The 18,784-nt window shown below is 34.4% G+C and overlaps 3 protein-coding genes across 3 annotated transcripts; 2 read left to right on the forward strand and 1 right to left on the reverse strand.

Annotated features, from left to right (window-relative positions):
* Window positions 1-417: 417 nt before the first annotated feature.
* LOC106129431 (torsin-1A) lies at window positions 418-6,649 on the forward strand. The gene is made up of 6 exons (XM_013327989.2): window positions 418-929; window positions 1,172-1,446; window positions 1,962-2,113; window positions 2,411-2,556; window positions 4,434-4,581; window positions 5,719-6,649. Exons 1-6 carry the CDS (start codon window positions 710-712, stop codon window positions 5,843-5,845), a joined length of 1,068 nt encoding a protein of 355 aa, XP_013183443.2. The 5' UTR covers window positions 418-709; the 3' UTR covers window positions 5,846-6,649.
* Window positions 6,650-6,734: 85 nt separating this feature from the next.
* Window positions 6,735-11,909, reverse strand: LOC106129432 (autophagy protein 5). Its single transcript, XM_013327990.2, has 5 exons — window positions 11,609-11,909; window positions 10,823-11,028; window positions 10,062-10,186; window positions 7,320-7,520; window positions 6,735-6,973 (listed from the first exon to the last, which is right to left on the reverse strand). Exons 1-5 carry the CDS (start codon window positions 11,762-11,764, stop codon window positions 6,867-6,869), a joined length of 795 nt encoding a protein of 264 aa, XP_013183444.1. The 5' UTR covers window positions 11,765-11,909; the 3' UTR covers window positions 6,735-6,866.
* A 128-nt stretch (window positions 11,910-12,037) lies between these two features.
* On the forward strand, window positions 12,038-13,929 carry LOC106129353 (ribosomal RNA small subunit methyltransferase NEP1). The gene is made up of 3 exons (XM_013327886.2): window positions 12,038-12,355; window positions 13,072-13,315; window positions 13,587-13,929. The coding sequence occupies exons 1-3, from the start codon at window positions 12,212-12,214 to the stop codon at window positions 13,907-13,909; spliced, it is 711 nt and encodes a 236-aa protein (XP_013183340.1). The 5' UTR covers window positions 12,038-12,211; the 3' UTR covers window positions 13,910-13,929.
* The last annotated feature ends 4,855 nt before the right edge of the window (window positions 13,930-18,784 follow it).

The raw sequence follows: 18,784 nt of genomic DNA on the forward strand, positions 1-18,784 counted from the left end.
GTATTTTAAGGTGTTTCTAAATATATAATATTTTTAATATAAAAGTACTATCCGATCCAATAATAGTCATTCAAATATTTTTTTAACCAACGAATAACTTCGGATTGGAAGACATCTAGTGTATCTAAATATAATTTAACTACTCTGTAATGATCTCTAATTACTAGTATCGGCAGTATCACGCTCTACATACAAACTATCTTAAAAAATGTTAAGGTTATGTAAAGTCAATATATGTATATGATTTTAAAAATGTGGACTCTTCAGAAGAAATTGATATAGTTTAAGCGATCCATAATTTATAAATAATGAAAATTAATAAATATATATTGTTTTTATTAAATAAATATTTTTAGGATAATTTACAAATGAAACATCTGAGGGTGTTTTCACTTAGGTTTAGCGATAAATATTTTTGTGAGTTGGTAACACTGCTTGTTTGTTATTTGTGGTAAATATTTAGGAATAAATAATTACCTGTGGTAAAAATAATTAAATTAAACGACAAAGGACGCGGTATTACATATATTTTTATAAGAGAAAAATAAAACACACAGCGATATAGTATAAATTATTTTTCCGTGCGTGATAAATCCCTAAGAATTGGACCTTAAGCAGTATTAAAAATATGATTTTTATGAACTGACCGCCAACCAATAAATAAAGTTTGGAAAAGGTTTAAATGGATATTACTTCGAAGTTCTAGCTAATGAAATTGAACATGCATTATTTGAATATTAAGTTGTACGGTCTTATATTTTTACTGCTGAATGAAGTACACAACTCTTCTTCAGAAATAATTACACTATCTATTGGTACCGCTGTATTAGCAGGAGCATGGATGAAATGGGATAATTTAATAACGGATAACACCGTTTGTCGTTTCATGGAATGCTGCAATGATGCCTATGTGCCATATGATTTGGATAGTAAGTCTGACTTCTTTCTATTTTTAAATTTTCAATAAATTTCTAACTAGCCTTTACATTGGGCTTCATACGACATACATAAAATCATGAATGGTTTAGCAAAAACTACATCTTTCCACTGCCACATTCTGCATACTTCTTGCGTAGCTTGGTGGTTTTGGGTACTTGTGATAGGGACGAGATAAAACTGAGGGTGAAAAAATGAAAATTTTTGAGTTATAAAAATTTCCATGTTTTTTCAGAGCTTAAATACTCATTGAGTGAAAAAATGTATGGCCAACCTCTTGTTAGTGAATTGGTGAATATACTTCATGCTCACAGAGAATCTGTGTATGATAAAAATAAATCAAATAAGAAGGCATTGGTCATAAGTCTTCATGGATGGTCAGGTGTGGGTAAAAACTATGCCGCAACCATGATAGCAGAATCCTTGTATAAAAATGGAATGAAAAGTAAATTTGTTAAAGTGTTTATGGGTAAAAAAGACTTTGACTGTACAGATCTTGAGAAAAGCAAAGTGAGTATCAGTTCTTAAATTGTGATCTTCATTTAAGTAAAAATGTTATGGATATTTAAAAAAATTCTTAACCATGAAGAGTTTATTTCTTAAACAAATGGCTTTAAAAAGTTTTACATTATGCTCAGTATTTTTTTTTAACTATTTCAAAAATCACAAAAAAGTATTTTGTGTTTATATTAAGATATCTGTGTTTATTATCAAACAACCAATAATCGCTGTGAAAGGCCAGAATGCTGACCTCCACACCAACAGTTACACCCAGCCCTTTGATGATTATAGTTTATAAATGTGTATTTATCTTCTTCATCCTGGTACTTACTCTGGCTGCAACTTCTTTAGGGAGACTTCAAGTGTTCTTAGTTGTTCTAAGTGGGGTCTACCAAACACTAAGAGTAGATGAAGCAACTTACCCATGTGGCCCTGTTAACATGGTACTTAAATTTACACTTTTGGAAGACTTTAATTGAAGAAATTATATTTGCTGTAAATAATTGTATCTTTATATTTTCCAGCAAACCTTAATTGCAAGTGTCAACAGCATTGTTAAGAAGTGTGGCAAGTCTTTGATAATTTTTGATGAAATTCATGACATGTGTCCATCTGTGCTGGATGCAATAAAACCTATGCTAGACCATCATCATGCTGTTGATGGTGTTGATTATAGGTAACTAAATGACCTAGCTCATGTGCACAAAGTGTGAGTTCAGATTGGGATGGCAATTGTTAGCAGTAATGTGGTGTGCATTTTCAGTGTGTTATAATTTTAACCTGTATCTACCTGCATACTTAAAAAGACCACTACCGATTGATAGCTCAGTAAGGTTGCAAGCAGTTTGACTAGTTTAGTCACAGCTGCTGGCTTGTGCCATTTAGTATATTACAACCTTAAGCATAATTTTTCTCATTCAATGGGGTTCAAATTCAAACATCTCCAATCTAACTAATGTGGATTTTATTTCAGGGATAGCATTTTCATTTTTATATCTAACATTGGTGGAAAAGAGATAGCTTCAAATTTATTAGAGCTTTATGGAGAAGGTGTAAAGAGGAATGAAGTTGAATTCCATAACTTCGAGCCTATAATTAGGAGAACTGCATATCATCAAGGTATCTATATTTATTATTAACTAGCTGTAGCCCGCCACTTCGTACGCCTGGAAGAGTCTGTCATGGTTATTCTCCGTTGTATGCAAGGTGTTATCATAAATGTATTTTTGTACAAACTTATTTTTGACGTATTGTTTTTTTTTTATTCAATTCTTAAATCACCCAATCAAATCTTTTCCAGACCTGTTGTTAAAATCATAAGCAATTTAAGTTTTCCGATGCTTATAAGGTCATTAATTTTTTATTGGTATGTCAGATAATTAAATAAATAGATGGGTAATAACACTTATCATTTATACACCTATATCCATATAAATACCAATTATCCAATAGGGATAGGCAGAAAGAGTATTCCTCCTTGCGAAGAACCTTTTTAAAACTACATTCATGGTTGTAGCATCGCGAGAAAGGTTGATGAGTTTATATAAAAATATTTAAAAAGCGCCATCTATTGAGAAAAAGCCGTTTAGCCCGCGCGATTTTACCGCCACTTACAAAAGACCATAGGTTTTTCGCAAACCCCACAGGAATTATAGTCTTTGCGGCATTTAGTAGAATAACCATAACGGAAAATATAAAATATCTGAGCCGCGCGGCATGGTAGGTGCAGCGTCATGTTTTGCACATCATGCGGCACGGGTGAATTTTACCACGGCGTTATTTTTAAATTGTTATATCTTCTAAGATGTTCATTGAAATTAAGTGTTGCCAACTACAATTTTGTTCACAATTAAATACCTACTCTTAATCAATAAGAAATTTATTTGGATAAAGATTAATATTATTACGTTGATACAACTCTTAACAAATAATGCATTAATTTCGTCCAAATTTGATTACCATAACAACGGTTCTAGTGAGTTTATCTTAAAAGATAGACATATACTGTTGTGGACATTTTTTAAGATTATTTCAAGAGGAATAATTCTAACATACATATATTTTTGGTATCTTGAACCGTTTTCGCAGCGCACGCAACGGAAGCCCTCAAGGCTTAATAATTTTCCTCGTTTTTTTCATATTTTCCATTATTTCTTCGCTCTTAATAGTTGCAGCGTAATGTTTTATAGCCTAAAGCCGTTCTCGATAAATCGTCTATTCAACACAAAAAGAATTTTTCAATTCGAACCAGCAGTTCCTGAGATTAGCGCGTTCAAACAAACAAACTCTTCAGCTTTATAATACTAGTGTAGATAACATTTAAAACAAGAAAAATAAACCAAAAATGTTTTAACTGTGTTAAACTACTTGGGATTTATAAGAATAAATTCATTTGGCTTTATGAAAATGAATCGAAATGGCTATAAAAGGTTGAAAAAAAATTTGTCACTTGATAGAAATAAGCTCTGCCAAGCCATGGATCAGTTACATACTAGTTCCATATGATTTGAACTTTCGAACTTGTCTGAGTGCTCCATGGATTGGGTGAGTCAGGTTTTTACAAAGCAATTCCCATGTGACCTCTGTAACCTCTGCAGGGAAACTTAACCTATATTGGGTACGCCCATTACACATGGTTTCATCAGGATGTTTTTCCCAACATTTACTAATGATATTACTCTAAAAAGTCTTTGGTTGGTACATGGTAGGATTTGAATGAGTGCCAACCAGAGCATCACGCCCATTATACTCTGGCACCTTTACCGTTCCCGCTGAGGCTTATTTTGCTGAGTTAGTTGCCCATGAAACAGTATTAAGCATTACATTTTAAGCATAGCTCAACATGTATATAAAATTTTCTCTAGCTGCACACAATTCAGTGTGAGAATGGGACTTGAATCATATTCATTTGTAAGAGACCATCTTATGAGCCCCGTGCTGCGTTTTAGTAATTTTATTTACATACCTATAAAGTACAATATAAAAATTCTTTGCAGGAGGATTTGAAAAGTCTGCAACTATTGCACATCATCTAATCGACCATTACATTCCGTTTCTACCTCTAGAGCAAAATCATGTTGAACTATGTGCACTGGCTGAATTCAGATTTCATGGTATATTGGACCCTTCAGAGGAGATGATGGCGTAAGTAACATACCTATTGACTTTTTCAATCTCTTAGGTATACATCCCTCTGCCTCAGAGCGTTTCTGGCTCTACATACTTTCAATTTTATTTCCAAACTTATTGTTTGTATTATATTGGATGGGGCGAGATCGATTAGAGAAAAAACATACAGCTAAACATGGCCTTTCGGACGTTCCAAGACTACCGCGTAAGGAAAATATACCCGATTACATGTATTTACGTATGAATAAATATATGGTTTCGTAAAAGAAAACTAAGGGTATAAGATTGAACCTCCTGCACCATTTAAATATCGGACGACGTGACGTAGGCAGGGATTCTACCCGTACGTGGTCGAAATCACCAACCTTCGCACCTTGCTATTCGCCAAATCTTTTATCATGCGAACCGCTGTGATTTGTATTTTTCGCCCCGCATCTCTCTTCCCCGATTCATATAATTTGTGGATTTTCAACGCAAGAGTGTTTTAGCTTCATCTTGCTCAACAAATCTGTCAACACGTTCAAATCTATTATAAAACAAAAAATAAATAGGAACATTCATTTACATGAGTAACATTGAGAGTCGGTGGTCGAATCATTAAGGTAAAAATCACAGGTCACATCCCACCTCGTCCATGTAGGAATAACTATTTTCGAAGTTATGTTAATTAGTTTGAATACTAATCGATGATCTTATGGTGAGGGAAAACATCGTAAGGAAACTGGCAAATTCAGGCAACTATAGATATGTGTGTAAGAATGATTAATTCAATACGGGTTAGGTTCCTCTGCAAAGGTTGTGGAGGTCAGATGGTGGTCGTTTGGTGTAAAAACCTGTCTCACCCAATCCAGGTTCCATGATCAAAGGCATACACTAGGCTCCTCTCCAGAGGGGTGAGGATGCAACCGGGACTCAAAGTCAGGAGGAAGAAGGTGGAATTTCATTGTTTATGCATTATGTATTATCAATCACCAGAGATAATATTGATTGTTTTTGTTGGCAGCTGCTTGGAAAAAAGCTATATTAAAGTGATTTCTCAGAAAGATTTGTAGGTCTAATTTCTAGTTCAAAAGTATTTGTTAAAAGTGTGTATTCCAACCTTTTGTATTTGTGTCCATCGGTCTCTCGATAAAAGATAATATTTTTTTTCAGGGAAGCTTTAACAGTAATAACGTATGGCCCAAGTGAAGACCAGCCCATTTTTGCTAATAATGGTTGTAAACGATTTACAAGGCACATTCCATATGTAATACAGAAATTTAAGAGTAGAAAGAATTAGATTTATATACTTAAGTAAATATTTTATAACTTATTGTGATAGACTAACTTTCTTCGGGTAGCTAAGTTTGCAAAGCAAGTTAGCATGGCGTGATTGTCCGTAAAATTAAGAAACTGGAAATCTTGTGTTTTTTGATGGAATGTTAATATTTATTTATGTACTTTGTGAAGTAAGAAGAGTTGTTGTTGCTAAAAGCATTTTGTTAGTGTTCAATCCACGAAATTTCGGGACAGTTCTTACAATTAATACTATGATTTAACGTACGTATTTATATATTTACTTGTTAATGATTTCTACACATGAAATTATTTTAAATACGTGACTCTTTGACAAATAACAAAGAACATAGGAACAAACTTAATATTCTTTTTTATTTTATAAAATACTAATTAAATACTTGTTTTCAAAATTACAACGGTCATAACAATGTATAAAACAAATTTTATACAAATCTGTTTTTAAAAGTTATGTAAAAGAAGATAAAATGACGCGACAGGAATAGAAAGGCAATGCTTAGGTACTTGGTAAATGAAGAGAATTAATAAAAATCATAACCCTCCTATTTGTAAAGTCAGGGAAAAAGTAAGTTGACTTACCAAATATATATAGGCCTGCTAAACCTACAGGCAACTCACCTCAACAGTCCAACTGAGAAAACTTTTCTTAGTTGGACTGTTGACCACTTATTAGTAGGCAGTCACACTATATTTTCAGGTAAGTAATCAATATGCAGTAAGAACAACAGTTAAATTGTCCAATATGAAATGTGAAAATTTATAGGGTAAATCGACCGTAGCTATTGTACATTCATAAGTAAAACCCACATCACTAATAAATTCTGTTAAACATAAAATTTGTTTTATTTATTTCATATTAAAACTACAGGAAATCTTCAAAATTAGAAAATATAATAAAGTAATCAATTACATACCTACTTTTTAAGGAATGCATTTCTTTAATAATAATGACTACACACAATCAATTGCACAATAAGTGAAACTTTTTTTTGTAGTTTTAGTATTTAGCACACACACAAATGCAGGAAATTATCTGGGTAACTCATATGTTCAGAGAGCCATTGCAGTGGGGTATCACCTGGTATCACAACTCCATGTGTTCTCAATTGAACTGGAAAAAAAATTGTTTACAATTATGCGACAATGGTTGCATAATAGACATGTTATGAAAACATAAATACATATACAGAACTTGCTATGTACTATTGTACTACTATATAACTTGTAACTGTGTAAATGATATTACAAACTTGCTTTCACCTGCTACGTGAAAGGGACAAACACATTTCACATTTCTAATATTTTTTGTGTAAGATTGATAACAAGACTGCTTGATTAAAACTCTTCAGGCTAAAACATTTTCTTAATGTTTTGTTTGCTTAGGAAATCGAAATTAATGATGAACATAATAAACAATACTTTTTACCTGTAGCATTCAACGAGAAACCATTACTTACCATCAACTTTATCATGATATATTTCTGTTATCATTTGCTGTAAAACTTTTCTACTACCATCTGTATTCTTTGGATTCACTAAGCGTTGTATGCATGATGCTTCATCTGAATATATTCTAACTGGAATGTGTTTGAAACCCTCGTTTTCACCATGAGATTCCATTAACCTTCTATTTATTGCCCAAAATTGATCAAACTTGTCTGTAATGTAAAAAGAAGATCAATGTTATACTGTTAATGCCAGATAAATCATACATAAAATGACGCCTCTATTAGGAGGGGTAGGATAAAAATATCTATTCTGTATTTCCTTTTGCCACAATCTCTGCATACTTTCGATCGAAGCGATAATTCTATCGTTGAAAATTGACTGCGCTTCAGGCATTGATGGTATTTCTGCCAAAACAATCAGAAACTCTAAAGACGTGCTTATCCCAATTATAACGCATATCTGTAATATTTCTATAAGAAGGGGCGTCTTTCCGGAATGCTTTAAGGTCGCTGTTGTGCATCCTATTTTTAAGGCTGGGGACGTGACCAGTGTCAATAACTATAGACCAATATCAGTTCTCCCCGTACTATCCAAGATCCTTGAAAAAATTCTCAATAGTAGACTCGTAAGCTTCTTAAACAAAAATGAAATCCTTGCTGAAAACCAATTTGGTTTTCGTTCCAAAATTAGTACGGAAGATGCGGTCACACAACTGGTTGAAACCGTAGTCAAGGATCTTGATAATAGAATTAGATGTCTTGGAATTTTCCTAGACTTGTCTAAGGCATTTGACACTGTTCATGTCCCGACCCTGCTCTCTAAACTTGAAAAATGCGGAATTCGAGGCGTAACCCATAACATCTTCAGTAGCTATCTTTCAAATCGAACCCAACATGTAAAAATTTCCGGTCAAGTTAGTCAATCAGTTCCTATCGCATACGGAGTCCCCCAAGGTTCAATTCTTGGCCCCACCTTATTTCTCCTCTATATCAATGAGCTTTGTCAACTCTCCATACCAAATTGCAAAATCATCACTTATGCTGATGACACAGTTTTATTGATATCTGGCAAGACATGGAACGATGTTGTTTCAAATGGCGAAAGGGCCATCAATATTGTACACAACTGGTTGTCATTTAACCGCCTATCCTTAAATGTTTCCAAAACAATGTACATCCCGTTCTTCATACGATCTACAACTAAACCTCCCCCAACACTCAGCATTAAAATCCATAGCTGCTGCAATCAAGACTCTGTCTGCTCCTGCCCAGCCCTAAATCGAGTTTCCAAAGTCAAGTATTTGGGCACTATTATCGATGAAGGATTAAACTGGAAAGAACATATTGCCGCTCTCTCTTCCAGATGTAGACGTCTCATATACGTTTTTAAATTACTGCGTCACTCAGCTGACACACAAACTCTTCGTTTGGTCTATCTTTCCCTCTGCCAGTCCATTTTAAGCTACTGCATCCCCGCATGGGGCGGTGCAGCCTCGACGCTCATGATCTCTCTCGAGCGTGCGCAACGCGCTGTCCTAAAGGTCATGTTTTTTAAACGGTTCAGATTTCCCACCGCAGAGCTATACAAATTGACCAAAGTGTTGACTGTCAGGCAATTATTCATTCTTCGCACTGTTTTACGTAAACATCCAGAAGTTCCCGCCTCAATTAATCCGAATAAAAGGTCCACTAAATACATTTGCCCCACAGTCATACATAATACATCTTTCGCCTCAAGACATTACTGGGTTATTAGCTCCACAATTTATAATAATGTTAACAAAAATATTACGAACATCTTCTCGTTAAACAAATATATGCTTAAGAATAAAGTCGAACAATGGCTCCTTAGCCAAAATTATAATAAGAGCGAAAAACTGCTAAATACTTAGCTAAAAGTTGTTAAATATAGGTACATATGTCATTTTCCTATTTATCTTTCTAAAGTTTCATTATATATGGCGCACACACAGCCTCACATCTTCCACACACACACTTACACACACACACACATCACACGCACAGATACACACCACACTCACTCACCTTTTCATTAATTTAAGCTCCTAACCATTTTTATTTTAAGTAATAAATATCAGTTAGGCCTACTGTTAATACCTTTGTTATTCTTTTTGGTTTGTATAATTACGCGTATGCAAATTAATCACACCAGACTCACTACTCCCTAAAATACAGGTTCGTTCCTAGCTTAGGGAGCAGAGAATTATAATTCCTATGCATACAAAATCTTTTGTCTAATATTGTCTTGCTGTAAATTGAATTTGAATTTGAATAAATAAATTTATTATTATTATTATTATTACTTTAATTGACCTGACCATTCGCCAGGGCGTCCCTGATTTTAATGAAAATGAAAAAATATTTATTTGGAAAAGAGAACAAGTAACAATAAAATTACATAGGATAACAATGACACCTGCTTCTGACGATGCATCTGATTTGATCAAGGAATGTTCGTCTCGGACTTATCACTCCACATTTCCTATTCACACTCTTGCATTTTTACTTCGCCGACATTTATTCTCACCACATAATCAGATAAATGTAATCATTCCTTTTTTTATTCCTGTCATTTTTATCTTGTTTCACATCATAACATTCCCTTATCACACTATTCTATTCTGTCACTCAATTTTGCACCAAAGGGTATGATTCTGCTGACAGATATACAATTTTTTCTTACTTAAAATTTTGGTGATTACCACATAAACATAACATTTATATGATTACCATTTTGTAAACCAAGCCATAATTGGTTATGATCTTTTTTTTGCATTGTGGACATGACCTGGCCTCGATGTTTCAGCACATCAGCTTCCTTAACAGTTGACATGTAGTGAGCTTCAACCACATCTCTGAAAATACAGAATGCTAAAGTATGTTATAACTAACTACAGCTCAACATGGCCTTATGTCTTTTTAAGACTGTTGGCTCTGTCTACCCTATAAGGGAAAAAGAAGTATATACTGCAAATATGATCTTAGAATGTTAAATATCTTTCCAGATATTTTTTCTCAGTCTGGTTTTAGGTTCAACTGGTAGAGAATGCCGTGTGTCTAACTTTTATAATTCAGTAACTATAAGGCATTTTTAATGTAAAAAAATTATGTTAAAGGTGCATGTTGAGCATTATTACTACTCAATCACAGTTCCTGAGATTAGTGCGTTCAAACAAAAAAACAAACAAACTCTTCAGCTTTATAATATTAGTATAGATTAGGGGAAAAAGCCCTGGAGCTTCTTGCGCGAAAATTTTCCTAAGGAACAATTCATAATATTTCATTTTTACAGGATTAACTCAATTCTTAAAAGTTATGTGTTAAAAATAATAACTAACTAGACTTGCAAAGATGCGATATTAGTTGAGTAGAAAAGCATAAATAGTTAACAAATAAACTAAGGAACTGAGAAAGACATTATAAGGGTAACTTTTATTCCAGAAAAAGGAATATATGTTCCCAGTTACATGTAAAATTAGAGAAGCCATTACTTATTTGGGCAGTGAAGTAGTATGCCTTCAGGAAACTTTGTGAAATGCACTGTCAGTGTCCAAGGTAATTGTGGATCATTTCCACAATACAAGTCATAAAGAAAGCCTATTGGATAATGCCATTTCAAGGGCTGTCCATTATAATCAAGCCACATCTCGTTATCTGCATTTTCTTGAGATATATATCGGAGAAAATGTCTTTTCATCTGCAATATGTTAAAACCTTAGTTAAACACCACAAATTGGAGAAGGGTGCCGTATGGTTCCCGGCACCAAAAATAAGAATAGGATCACTCTATCTCATTCCCATGGATGTCGTAAAAGGCGACAAAGGGGTATGCTTATAAACTTGAGATTCTTCTTTTAGGCAATGGGCTAGCAACTTGTCACTATTTGAATTTCAATTCTTCCATTAAGCCAAACAGCTGAATGTGACCTATCAGTCTTTACAGGACTGTTGGCTCTGTCTACCCCGCAAGGGATATAGACGTGATTATGTGTATGTATGGTGAACAGAAAATGAAGGTGTCACTAAGCAACATGTGGATATTATCTAATTGTTTTCATAATATTTATTAGAGGTAGTCTCTGCCTACCCCTTCAGGAAAGAGGCGTGATTTTAACTATGTATGTAAGTAAAGATTTTTTTTAAGCCCGAAAAAGTTTGCAAGGCAGTCGATCCTAACGTAGCTTTCAAGAAAAACTTGAATACAACTGAATACAATGGGGGAGTTATGGGTAAGTTGATATCATGTCGTCGTTTTCTTCGCTTTTTGATAATATTACCTTATCGGTTACTAATGGAAAGTAGCTTAGTCTGGGCACCATAACATAAAAGGGATCTGGTTGCTGAATTTCCATTATTTCTTCTTGGTCTAGTTGAAAACAAATTGGTAATTTTCCGTCCCATATTTCACGCAAAACTTCTCTATCATTCGCCATCGTGATCGAAGGTTAGTTTTTATTTTACAACTCAGGAACTTTTATATAACTCAGGAAATATTTCAAATTGGTGAAAGAGGAAAACAAATACAAAAAATAAAAACGAAACCACACCACAGTACAAAACTTCTATTTCTTAAAATTGGAAATGACAGTGACATCTGACAAATTTGGTTGGGACTTGGGACTTGCCGTGGGTCTTTGTCTCTTTGCTTTTACCATCGAATGTCCAATGACTTTGCTTGCTTCATAGTTAATAAAAAACCTTTGATGTGTCGAAATGTCAAACGTCTGTCATAACAAAAACACGTGTGCTTTATACAATTTGACTTTGTGCTTTTTATTTTGGCTTTATTTTATTAAATACGTTCTGACTGATAGTTTTCCCGTAATTTATTTAATAAAGTAATCTGCAAAAACAGTGTTTTAGTACACAAACTCAAGAACATGGGTAAGAAAAGAAAACTGGCTTCCAAAGACGATGAATTTGAATATGATCCAATACCAAGACATTTAGTTACATCACATATTAAAAAGCAAGAGAAACGCCTTATAGTTATTTTAGAAAATGCACAATTAGAGACGGTCAAGGTAAGTGAATTAAAAGAGTACCCCGAAATTATTTAATATTTTGACTATCTGTTGTGTTAATTTAGTGATTAGCATGCAGGTAAGTCCAGTGTTAAGATGGTATTCTGCAGTTTTTTTATTATTTGTTTTACTAGAAATACAATACCTTGTATACTTTTTTGGTTTTTGGAATAATGCGCAAAAAACCTTCCTCCTTTTTTCCTTATATGAGGAATAAAGTGCTTGTATTGTGTCAGGATAAACGGAGCGCACACTGAGTCGTTTAAGATTGAGAAAGGCGTTAGTCAAGGATGTGTTGCGTCACCGAACTGTTCAACCTATTTATGGATAGTTGTTTGACAGATTTGAAAGTGGATTAAGAATGAATGAGTTACTCGTCAAAAGTCTGCTCTATGCCAACGATCAGGTTATACTAGCTTCATCAGCAGAGTTACAGGAAAACTGTATGCATGATGCTTTGAATGAGTAAGGAATAAAAGTGAACATATCTTGATCAAATTAAGGACGTCCTGGCAAAGGGTTAGGTCAGGAGTACCGGATACTGCCGAGCTTGCATGAAGTGATATATGAATGTGGATGAAGCGAAGGAAGTATGCAGATGCGATGTGTATGTAGCAAAAAACACAGATAGTCAGATAGGGTAGCTTATTTGGGCAATTTAGGTCATTTTATTATTTTACTTTCAATTAAATAATTTTTTTCCTTTTTGTTTACAGACTGGGAATAGTTTTGAATTGTTGAACTGTGATGACCATGCCAACATACTTCGAAAAAACAACCGTGATCCCGGTACATGCCGGCCAGATATCACTCATCAGTCTCTGTTGATGCTAATGGACTCTCCACTTAACCGTGCTGGTTTGCTGCAAGTCTATATTCACACAGAAAAGAATGTCCTTATTGAAATAAACCCACAGACCCGAATACCAAGAACATTCAAGAGATTTGCAGGATTAATGGGTATTATCACTTAACCTGAGAGCTAAGATTGTATAAGATTTTAATTAAAGATAAAAATGTTGTATCAATCACTGTATCTAACTAGTTAGTGCCTAATAAGTGTAAAAAAGTCTTGTTGAGAAGCTTATATGTTGCTGTTTTTATTTAGATTTGTCACATTTTTTTTAAAGGAAAATTAATTTAAATCCATTAAGTATTTGGTTGTTTTATTTATTCAAATGGCAGAGGTTCTGTTTTATTTTTTATAGCTAATCATAATTTTTTTTTACAGTTCAACTACTACATAAGTTTGCAATTAGAGCATCAGATGGGCCTATGAAACTATTAAAGGTAATTAAGAATCCAGTGACACAACACCTGCCAGTCGGTGTAAAGAAGATAACAATGTCTTTTAGTTCCAAAGTTGTTCAGAATTGCCGGGAGCTAGTGCCTAAGGATGAACCCATAGTGTTAATCATTGGCGCTATGGCCCATGGGAAGGTTGAAGTGGACTATTCAGAAGATGTTATATCTATAAGCAATTATCCGTTGTCAGCAGCCTTGACTTGTGCAAAACTATGTACTGCTTTTGAAGAAGTGTGGGAGGTGGTGTAAATAAATTCTATTTTTAGATATAAATTAATATTTTTTTACTGATAGAGGTTGTCAAGTGCTCGCCTTTCTCGATATTTGCTTGGAGCTAACTTGTTTATTAAGATTCTACAGAAATGGAGTCTTATTATTCCAATATCTGTGGTAAGTAGAAAGTTTGGAGAGAGAAAGAGTCAAATCGATACTTTATCAAACCATCTAGTTCTCAAGAAGTCTCATAGAGGGCATTACTTGTTTTTCAACCAATGCACTGCAGTAACTGAAAACTGATATTTTGCATATAAATTGCCATGTACTCATTGCTACAAATAAATATAAATTTTGTGAATTTAAGGAATCACTAGGATAGGATTTCTCTGATTCCCACTGGAACAGGGGAAAACAATAGTGAAGTAGGAACATTTCTAACACAACCAAACAACACTCCTTGGTTACCTGTTGACTAATTCTTTTACTGGTTTAAGATACATTTATCTTGATGTGGAAAAGTGGAAAATCAGACATAAGTAACTAAAATTAGTTCCCAACTTCATTGATCCTCTATCAATTTAATGGCATTGCATTACATGGTTACAAAAAGTAATCGAGCTTTTCACGGTTTATAAAAAAATAAGCAGTCATGTGACGGTTTATAAAAGAAATTGTTAAAAATAGTCAAATTAGTACAGACAGACTTGGTCAAATGCTACCATAGTCCACCGTCGCCTTTACAAAAACCTAATTAGCACAGCAGTAATCAATAACATAAACTCTCCTTCTTTGAAGTCGGTTAAAAACATTATTGAGGTACAAAATACCTGCACAAAAGAGTCTGGAATAAATACATAATATAATCACGGCTCTATGCCTTGCAAGGTAGACAGAGCCACAGTCTCGAAAAGACTGAAATGCCACGTTCAGCTGCAAGCTTTGATTGAATTGGGATTCAAATAATGACAGATTGCTAGTCCATCCCGTACATGAAGAATCCTAAGTTCATTAGCCTTTCCCTTATTCGCCTTTAACGACATCTACATATTTGGTTGATATGGAGTAGTCCTTTTTAAAATGCCGGCAACCACACGACTATAATATGTATGTAGTTACCTGTATCAAATAGCAGGTGCCCATCGGCGCGACCTGTGTTTACATTAAATTCGAAAACCCAATCCTGAAAACATATCGCCAAAATAATGCTTAAGCTTATCAAAAAAAAATGTATGTAGTTATACCGAAAGAGCAATATAATCTTAAGGCTTTGTTTTTTAAAGAAACCTTTAGAACGAAGAATGATCTAATTTTTTAAACATCCATCTATTTTTTGTGCTTACATTCTTTCTCTTAGCCAAGCGTTATGAGGTTTAACTACCTAGGAATGCAAGGGCGGAGCGGGATCTATGGAATGCTGGCGTCTTTTTTTTTGTTTATCATTCCTCATCTTGATACAAAGAATTTTAACAAACTCTAAACGAATCTTTATTCGTTTTCAATGTTTACGCTTTTTATTATGTATTGGTTGATAGATAAAAAAAGAACTTTTATAATAAGTATTTATGGCTAATTTAGATTAGAGGTTCAAAGTATACGCTTCCGTCATTCAGGAATCTTGAATTACATGAACTACCTAGTTATTTGCCGCCAACTTGGACCAGGCGTACACTTTAAATTTTCACAAAATTGTGCATATTGCAAGAACTACTTGACCATAATTAAAACAAAAAATGTTTTTTACGCCCTAAATTGATTGGTACTACTTCACTGTCTTTTTTCGCTTAGTCAATAAAAGCAAGTTTAACTAAGTATTCGATCAAATATATTCAAATTAAGCTTGACTTTAAAGTCAAATATATTAAATAAACTACTAGTTGTTTGAAGCGAACTTTAGACATTGCAAACACTTTTGACTTTTACAATTTTAAAATTATAAATATCCCAAAAACTACTTAACCAATTTTGATGCCGTGGGGCAGTTGAGCTTAAAAGTCTACGTAGGTATAATTTTAAATTTCATCAAAATCAGACCAACGGTTCTAAAGTTATCGCGTTACAAACATACATAAGTGCATAGGTACAAAAATGTAATTTTAATCGTAATAAAACAGAGCTAAAAGAATCAGAATTATAAATTATATGCATTAAAGATGCATAATTATTTGGCAAAGGGTAAAGTTTTATAAAGTAGGTAGCTATTAAAGCACTAAGAAAGCGCGTGCAAAGGTACCGGTTGTTTGAGACTTGCGAGCAATAGGCCGAGAGGCTAGATTCTTGACAACATACCTTTAATGGTATATGGCCTGAGCCAATTACTAACTATAGCGATGTAAACAACTACTAGAATGCAAGAACACATTCACAGTATCGTATAAATTAGTACCTATCTGTGTCTATGCACACGCACGTATGTATTAGGTACCTACTAAAGCCTAAGACTGAAGCAGAATACCGATTGTAATGTAACAATTTTTTAACCATTAAACAAAGTCCGCATATCTGGATTAAGTATTACTATTAATTTTATTAAAAGTGGACGTAAGATGTAAAAAGCTTTAGATTCAGATAAAATCTATTTAACAAAACAGAAGGATCAAAGAGGCAGCGAAGCGAAGTCAAGAGCGCTATTTCTTGGAATCGGGCGATTCAATGCAAGGCGCCTCAAACGACGCGATATCCTGCAAAGCCGGTTCCAAATTCTCAATGCAAAAAATGAACCTGAATTGCAAAACTTTCGCTTGTGTGTGAATGATAAATGTGCCGGGACACCGATTAAAAATTACTTTATTATTTTTATTAACACCGACCCTTCGCTCTGTAATATAAAACTATACCTAGCGTTTTAAGCATTGTATAATAGTGTCTTTCAATGTGTCTATTTAAACATGATTTAAATTTTGCTAAACTTCCCAATTAGATAAGTATTAGGTAGTATGAAATTTATCTTACATATGTATATACCTACCTTAAATAAATAAAATTTGCTTTTGCAAAAAAAAAATTATGGCACCTAAGACCATGCACCAAATCTAAGTAATTGTAGAGGTTTAAATATTAGTAGGTAGGTATAATAATAGTACATTATTGTAAACCATTTTATTGTTTGCACATTGCTTTAGTTATAACTCCCTGATATGAATATGTCTTAACAGGTAATTAATTAAGTACCTTTTAAAGCTATTACTTATATGCAAATTTTGCCTGGACAGGAAATACCAGTCTTTAAAGTCAGTCAGGAGAGCTTGGTGTCTTACTTACTTACTCAGTGGTGCTGGCAAGTACTCGCTTACGTAGTCGTCAATGACTCAACGGTGGCGTGATGTTGTTTAAATGTAGGTACTTACTTTACCTACCTATGTACTATATCTGCATTTAATTTGTAATATAGGTACGAACAATGACCGATCATGCAACTATTTGCACAAACAACTCATAGAGGCATTAAGATATTTACGATATTTATTAGGTTCCTTAATAACTACTTTCTTGTTGATTCCTCTTCTCTTAACACAATAATGTAAGCTCTTTAAACCTACACCGCTGGAATGAGGAGATTTCCAACGGCGTGTTGTTTGTTGAATGTTTCAAAATTTTATTAAAATAACGTTCATTTATAGTCTAGTTTATTATTTCTAGTGTAGTTTATTATAGGTTCTTGTTACTTATTTCATATGTGTTCGCGGTTAGTTTTACTGGATAAAGGGAGGTTTCGCCAATTGCTCTGCCAGTATGGACGGCAATGGAGGTACCTATAACTATTTAAACTTCCTTTTTGGTTCATATTCGCATTCGTTGGTTGCCATGTAGAACGGACAAGTAAGTAGGTACCCTATTGTTTCGGAATCAACGTTAGAAAAAAAGTCAAAAAAAATTACATATGTATCTTGAATGTTCCGCATCACTCGCAATAATGTCATCACGTCGTCGCCCGGCCGGAATAAACAGGGTAACGCAGAAATAAAGATCATCGCATACGGACAGGCGAGTAGGACCTACTTGTCCTGCATAACGAGTCGCACCAAATGTTTCTTCTTAATTGAACCAGCGCACCGCATGGTCGGCGCCTTTGTCCAAAGTCAAAGGTTTGGGCTGTTGGCGTCGCTGAAGGGCCTTTTGTTATTTAAAAGTCGGAAGATCAAAATATGAGATCTTACTCATTACAATATCATAATGAACTTCTATTCCACAATACTAATTAATTTTTAAACAATAAATACATAGGTACATGTAAATACTACCTACTTCGTCAAGAACCTAATTGCTATTCAGGCGTGTCGAGGGCACGAGAAGGGGCTCGCCACAAGCTGCATTGTATGTAGATGTAAGCGTGCATGCAACGGCTTAGCTCCATGATTCTATTCGCTCGCCATATTAGGATCATGGATGTGCGTGACAAAACGAATGTGTGCGCTGCGCAGGCGCGTTGTGGCGCACGGAACGCCGACAATGGCAGAGCCAGACCGAGCGGCGTCGGTGCGCAGCCCGCCACTGCGCCCGCGCCGCCAGACCGTTCGGCGCCTACGCTCACAAAGGACTCATTGTATTCCATGCCGTCCAATTCTATACAAGGAACCCTCAGCCTCTTGGGTTTTTACATCGAAATTCCTGATAACAGAATGACACTCAAACAATGGGTTTCCGTCCTTTTATTGGCACCTTGTTTTTTGTCGCACCTTTAAATGGACCTACCTACTACATTCTTAATAAAATCAGAACCTGTTCAGATCAGCAAAAGATTTTTGCCGCATCCCAATTTAAATTTATTTATATTCCGCTGTTCGCATAGCCATTCAAGTTATTTTTTGTTATCTACAATACCCAACTGGTTTGCCGCCTATTACTTACAACAACCTGCCGTTTTGTCTTATACTTGTTCGCACAAACTGTTTTATTAATTTGATAAGTAGG

The sequence above is a fragment of the Amyelois transitella genome, chromosome 4 (genome assembly GCF_032362555.1).
Source record: "Amyelois transitella isolate CPQ chromosome 4, ilAmyTran1.1, whole genome shotgun sequence".
Taxonomy (NCBI): Eukaryota; Metazoa; Arthropoda; class Insecta; order Lepidoptera; family Pyralidae; genus Amyelois; species Amyelois transitella.

What these genes read in the sequence shown, in the direction of transcription:
- LOC106129431 (XM_013327989.2), top strand. Translation starts at nt 710, where the DNA reads ATGAAATTGAACATGCATTATTTGAATATTAAGTTGTACGGTCTTATA. An exon ending in TGTGCCATATGATTTGGATA is followed by an intron (nt 930 to 1,171) that starts GTAAGTCTGACT and finishes ATGTTTTTTCAG; the next exon opens with AGCTTAAATACTCATTGAGT. An exon ending in CAGATCTTGAGAAAAGCAAA is followed by an intron (nt 1,447 to 1,961) that starts GTGAGTATCAGT and finishes TATATTTTCCAG; the next exon opens with CAAACCTTAATTGCAAGTGT.
- LOC106129432 (XM_013327990.2), bottom strand. Translation starts at nt 11,764, where the DNA reads ATGGCGAATGATAGAGAAGTTTTGCGTGAAATATGGGACGGAAAATTA. An exon ending in CTACTTCACTGCCCAAATAA is followed by an intron (nt 10,187 to 10,822) that starts GTAATGGCTTCT and finishes CTGTATTTTCAG; the next exon opens with AGATGTGGTTGAAGCTCACT. An exon ending in ATGGCTTGGTTTACAAAATG is followed by an intron (nt 7,521 to 10,061) that starts GTAATCATATAA and finishes TTTACATTACAG; the next exon opens with ACAAGTTTGATCAATTTTGG.
- LOC106129353 (XM_013327886.2), top strand. Translation starts at nt 12,212, where the DNA reads ATGGGTAAGAAAAGAAAACTGGCTTCCAAAGACGATGAATTTGAATAT. An exon ending in CACAATTAGAGACGGTCAAG is followed by an intron (nt 12,356 to 13,071) that starts GTAAGTGAATTA and finishes TTTTGTTTACAG; the next exon opens with ACTGGGAATAGTTTTGAATT. An exon ending in GAGATTTGCAGGATTAATGG is followed by an intron (nt 13,316 to 13,586) that starts GTATTATCACTT and finishes TTTTTTTTACAG; the next exon opens with TTCAACTACTACATAAGTTT.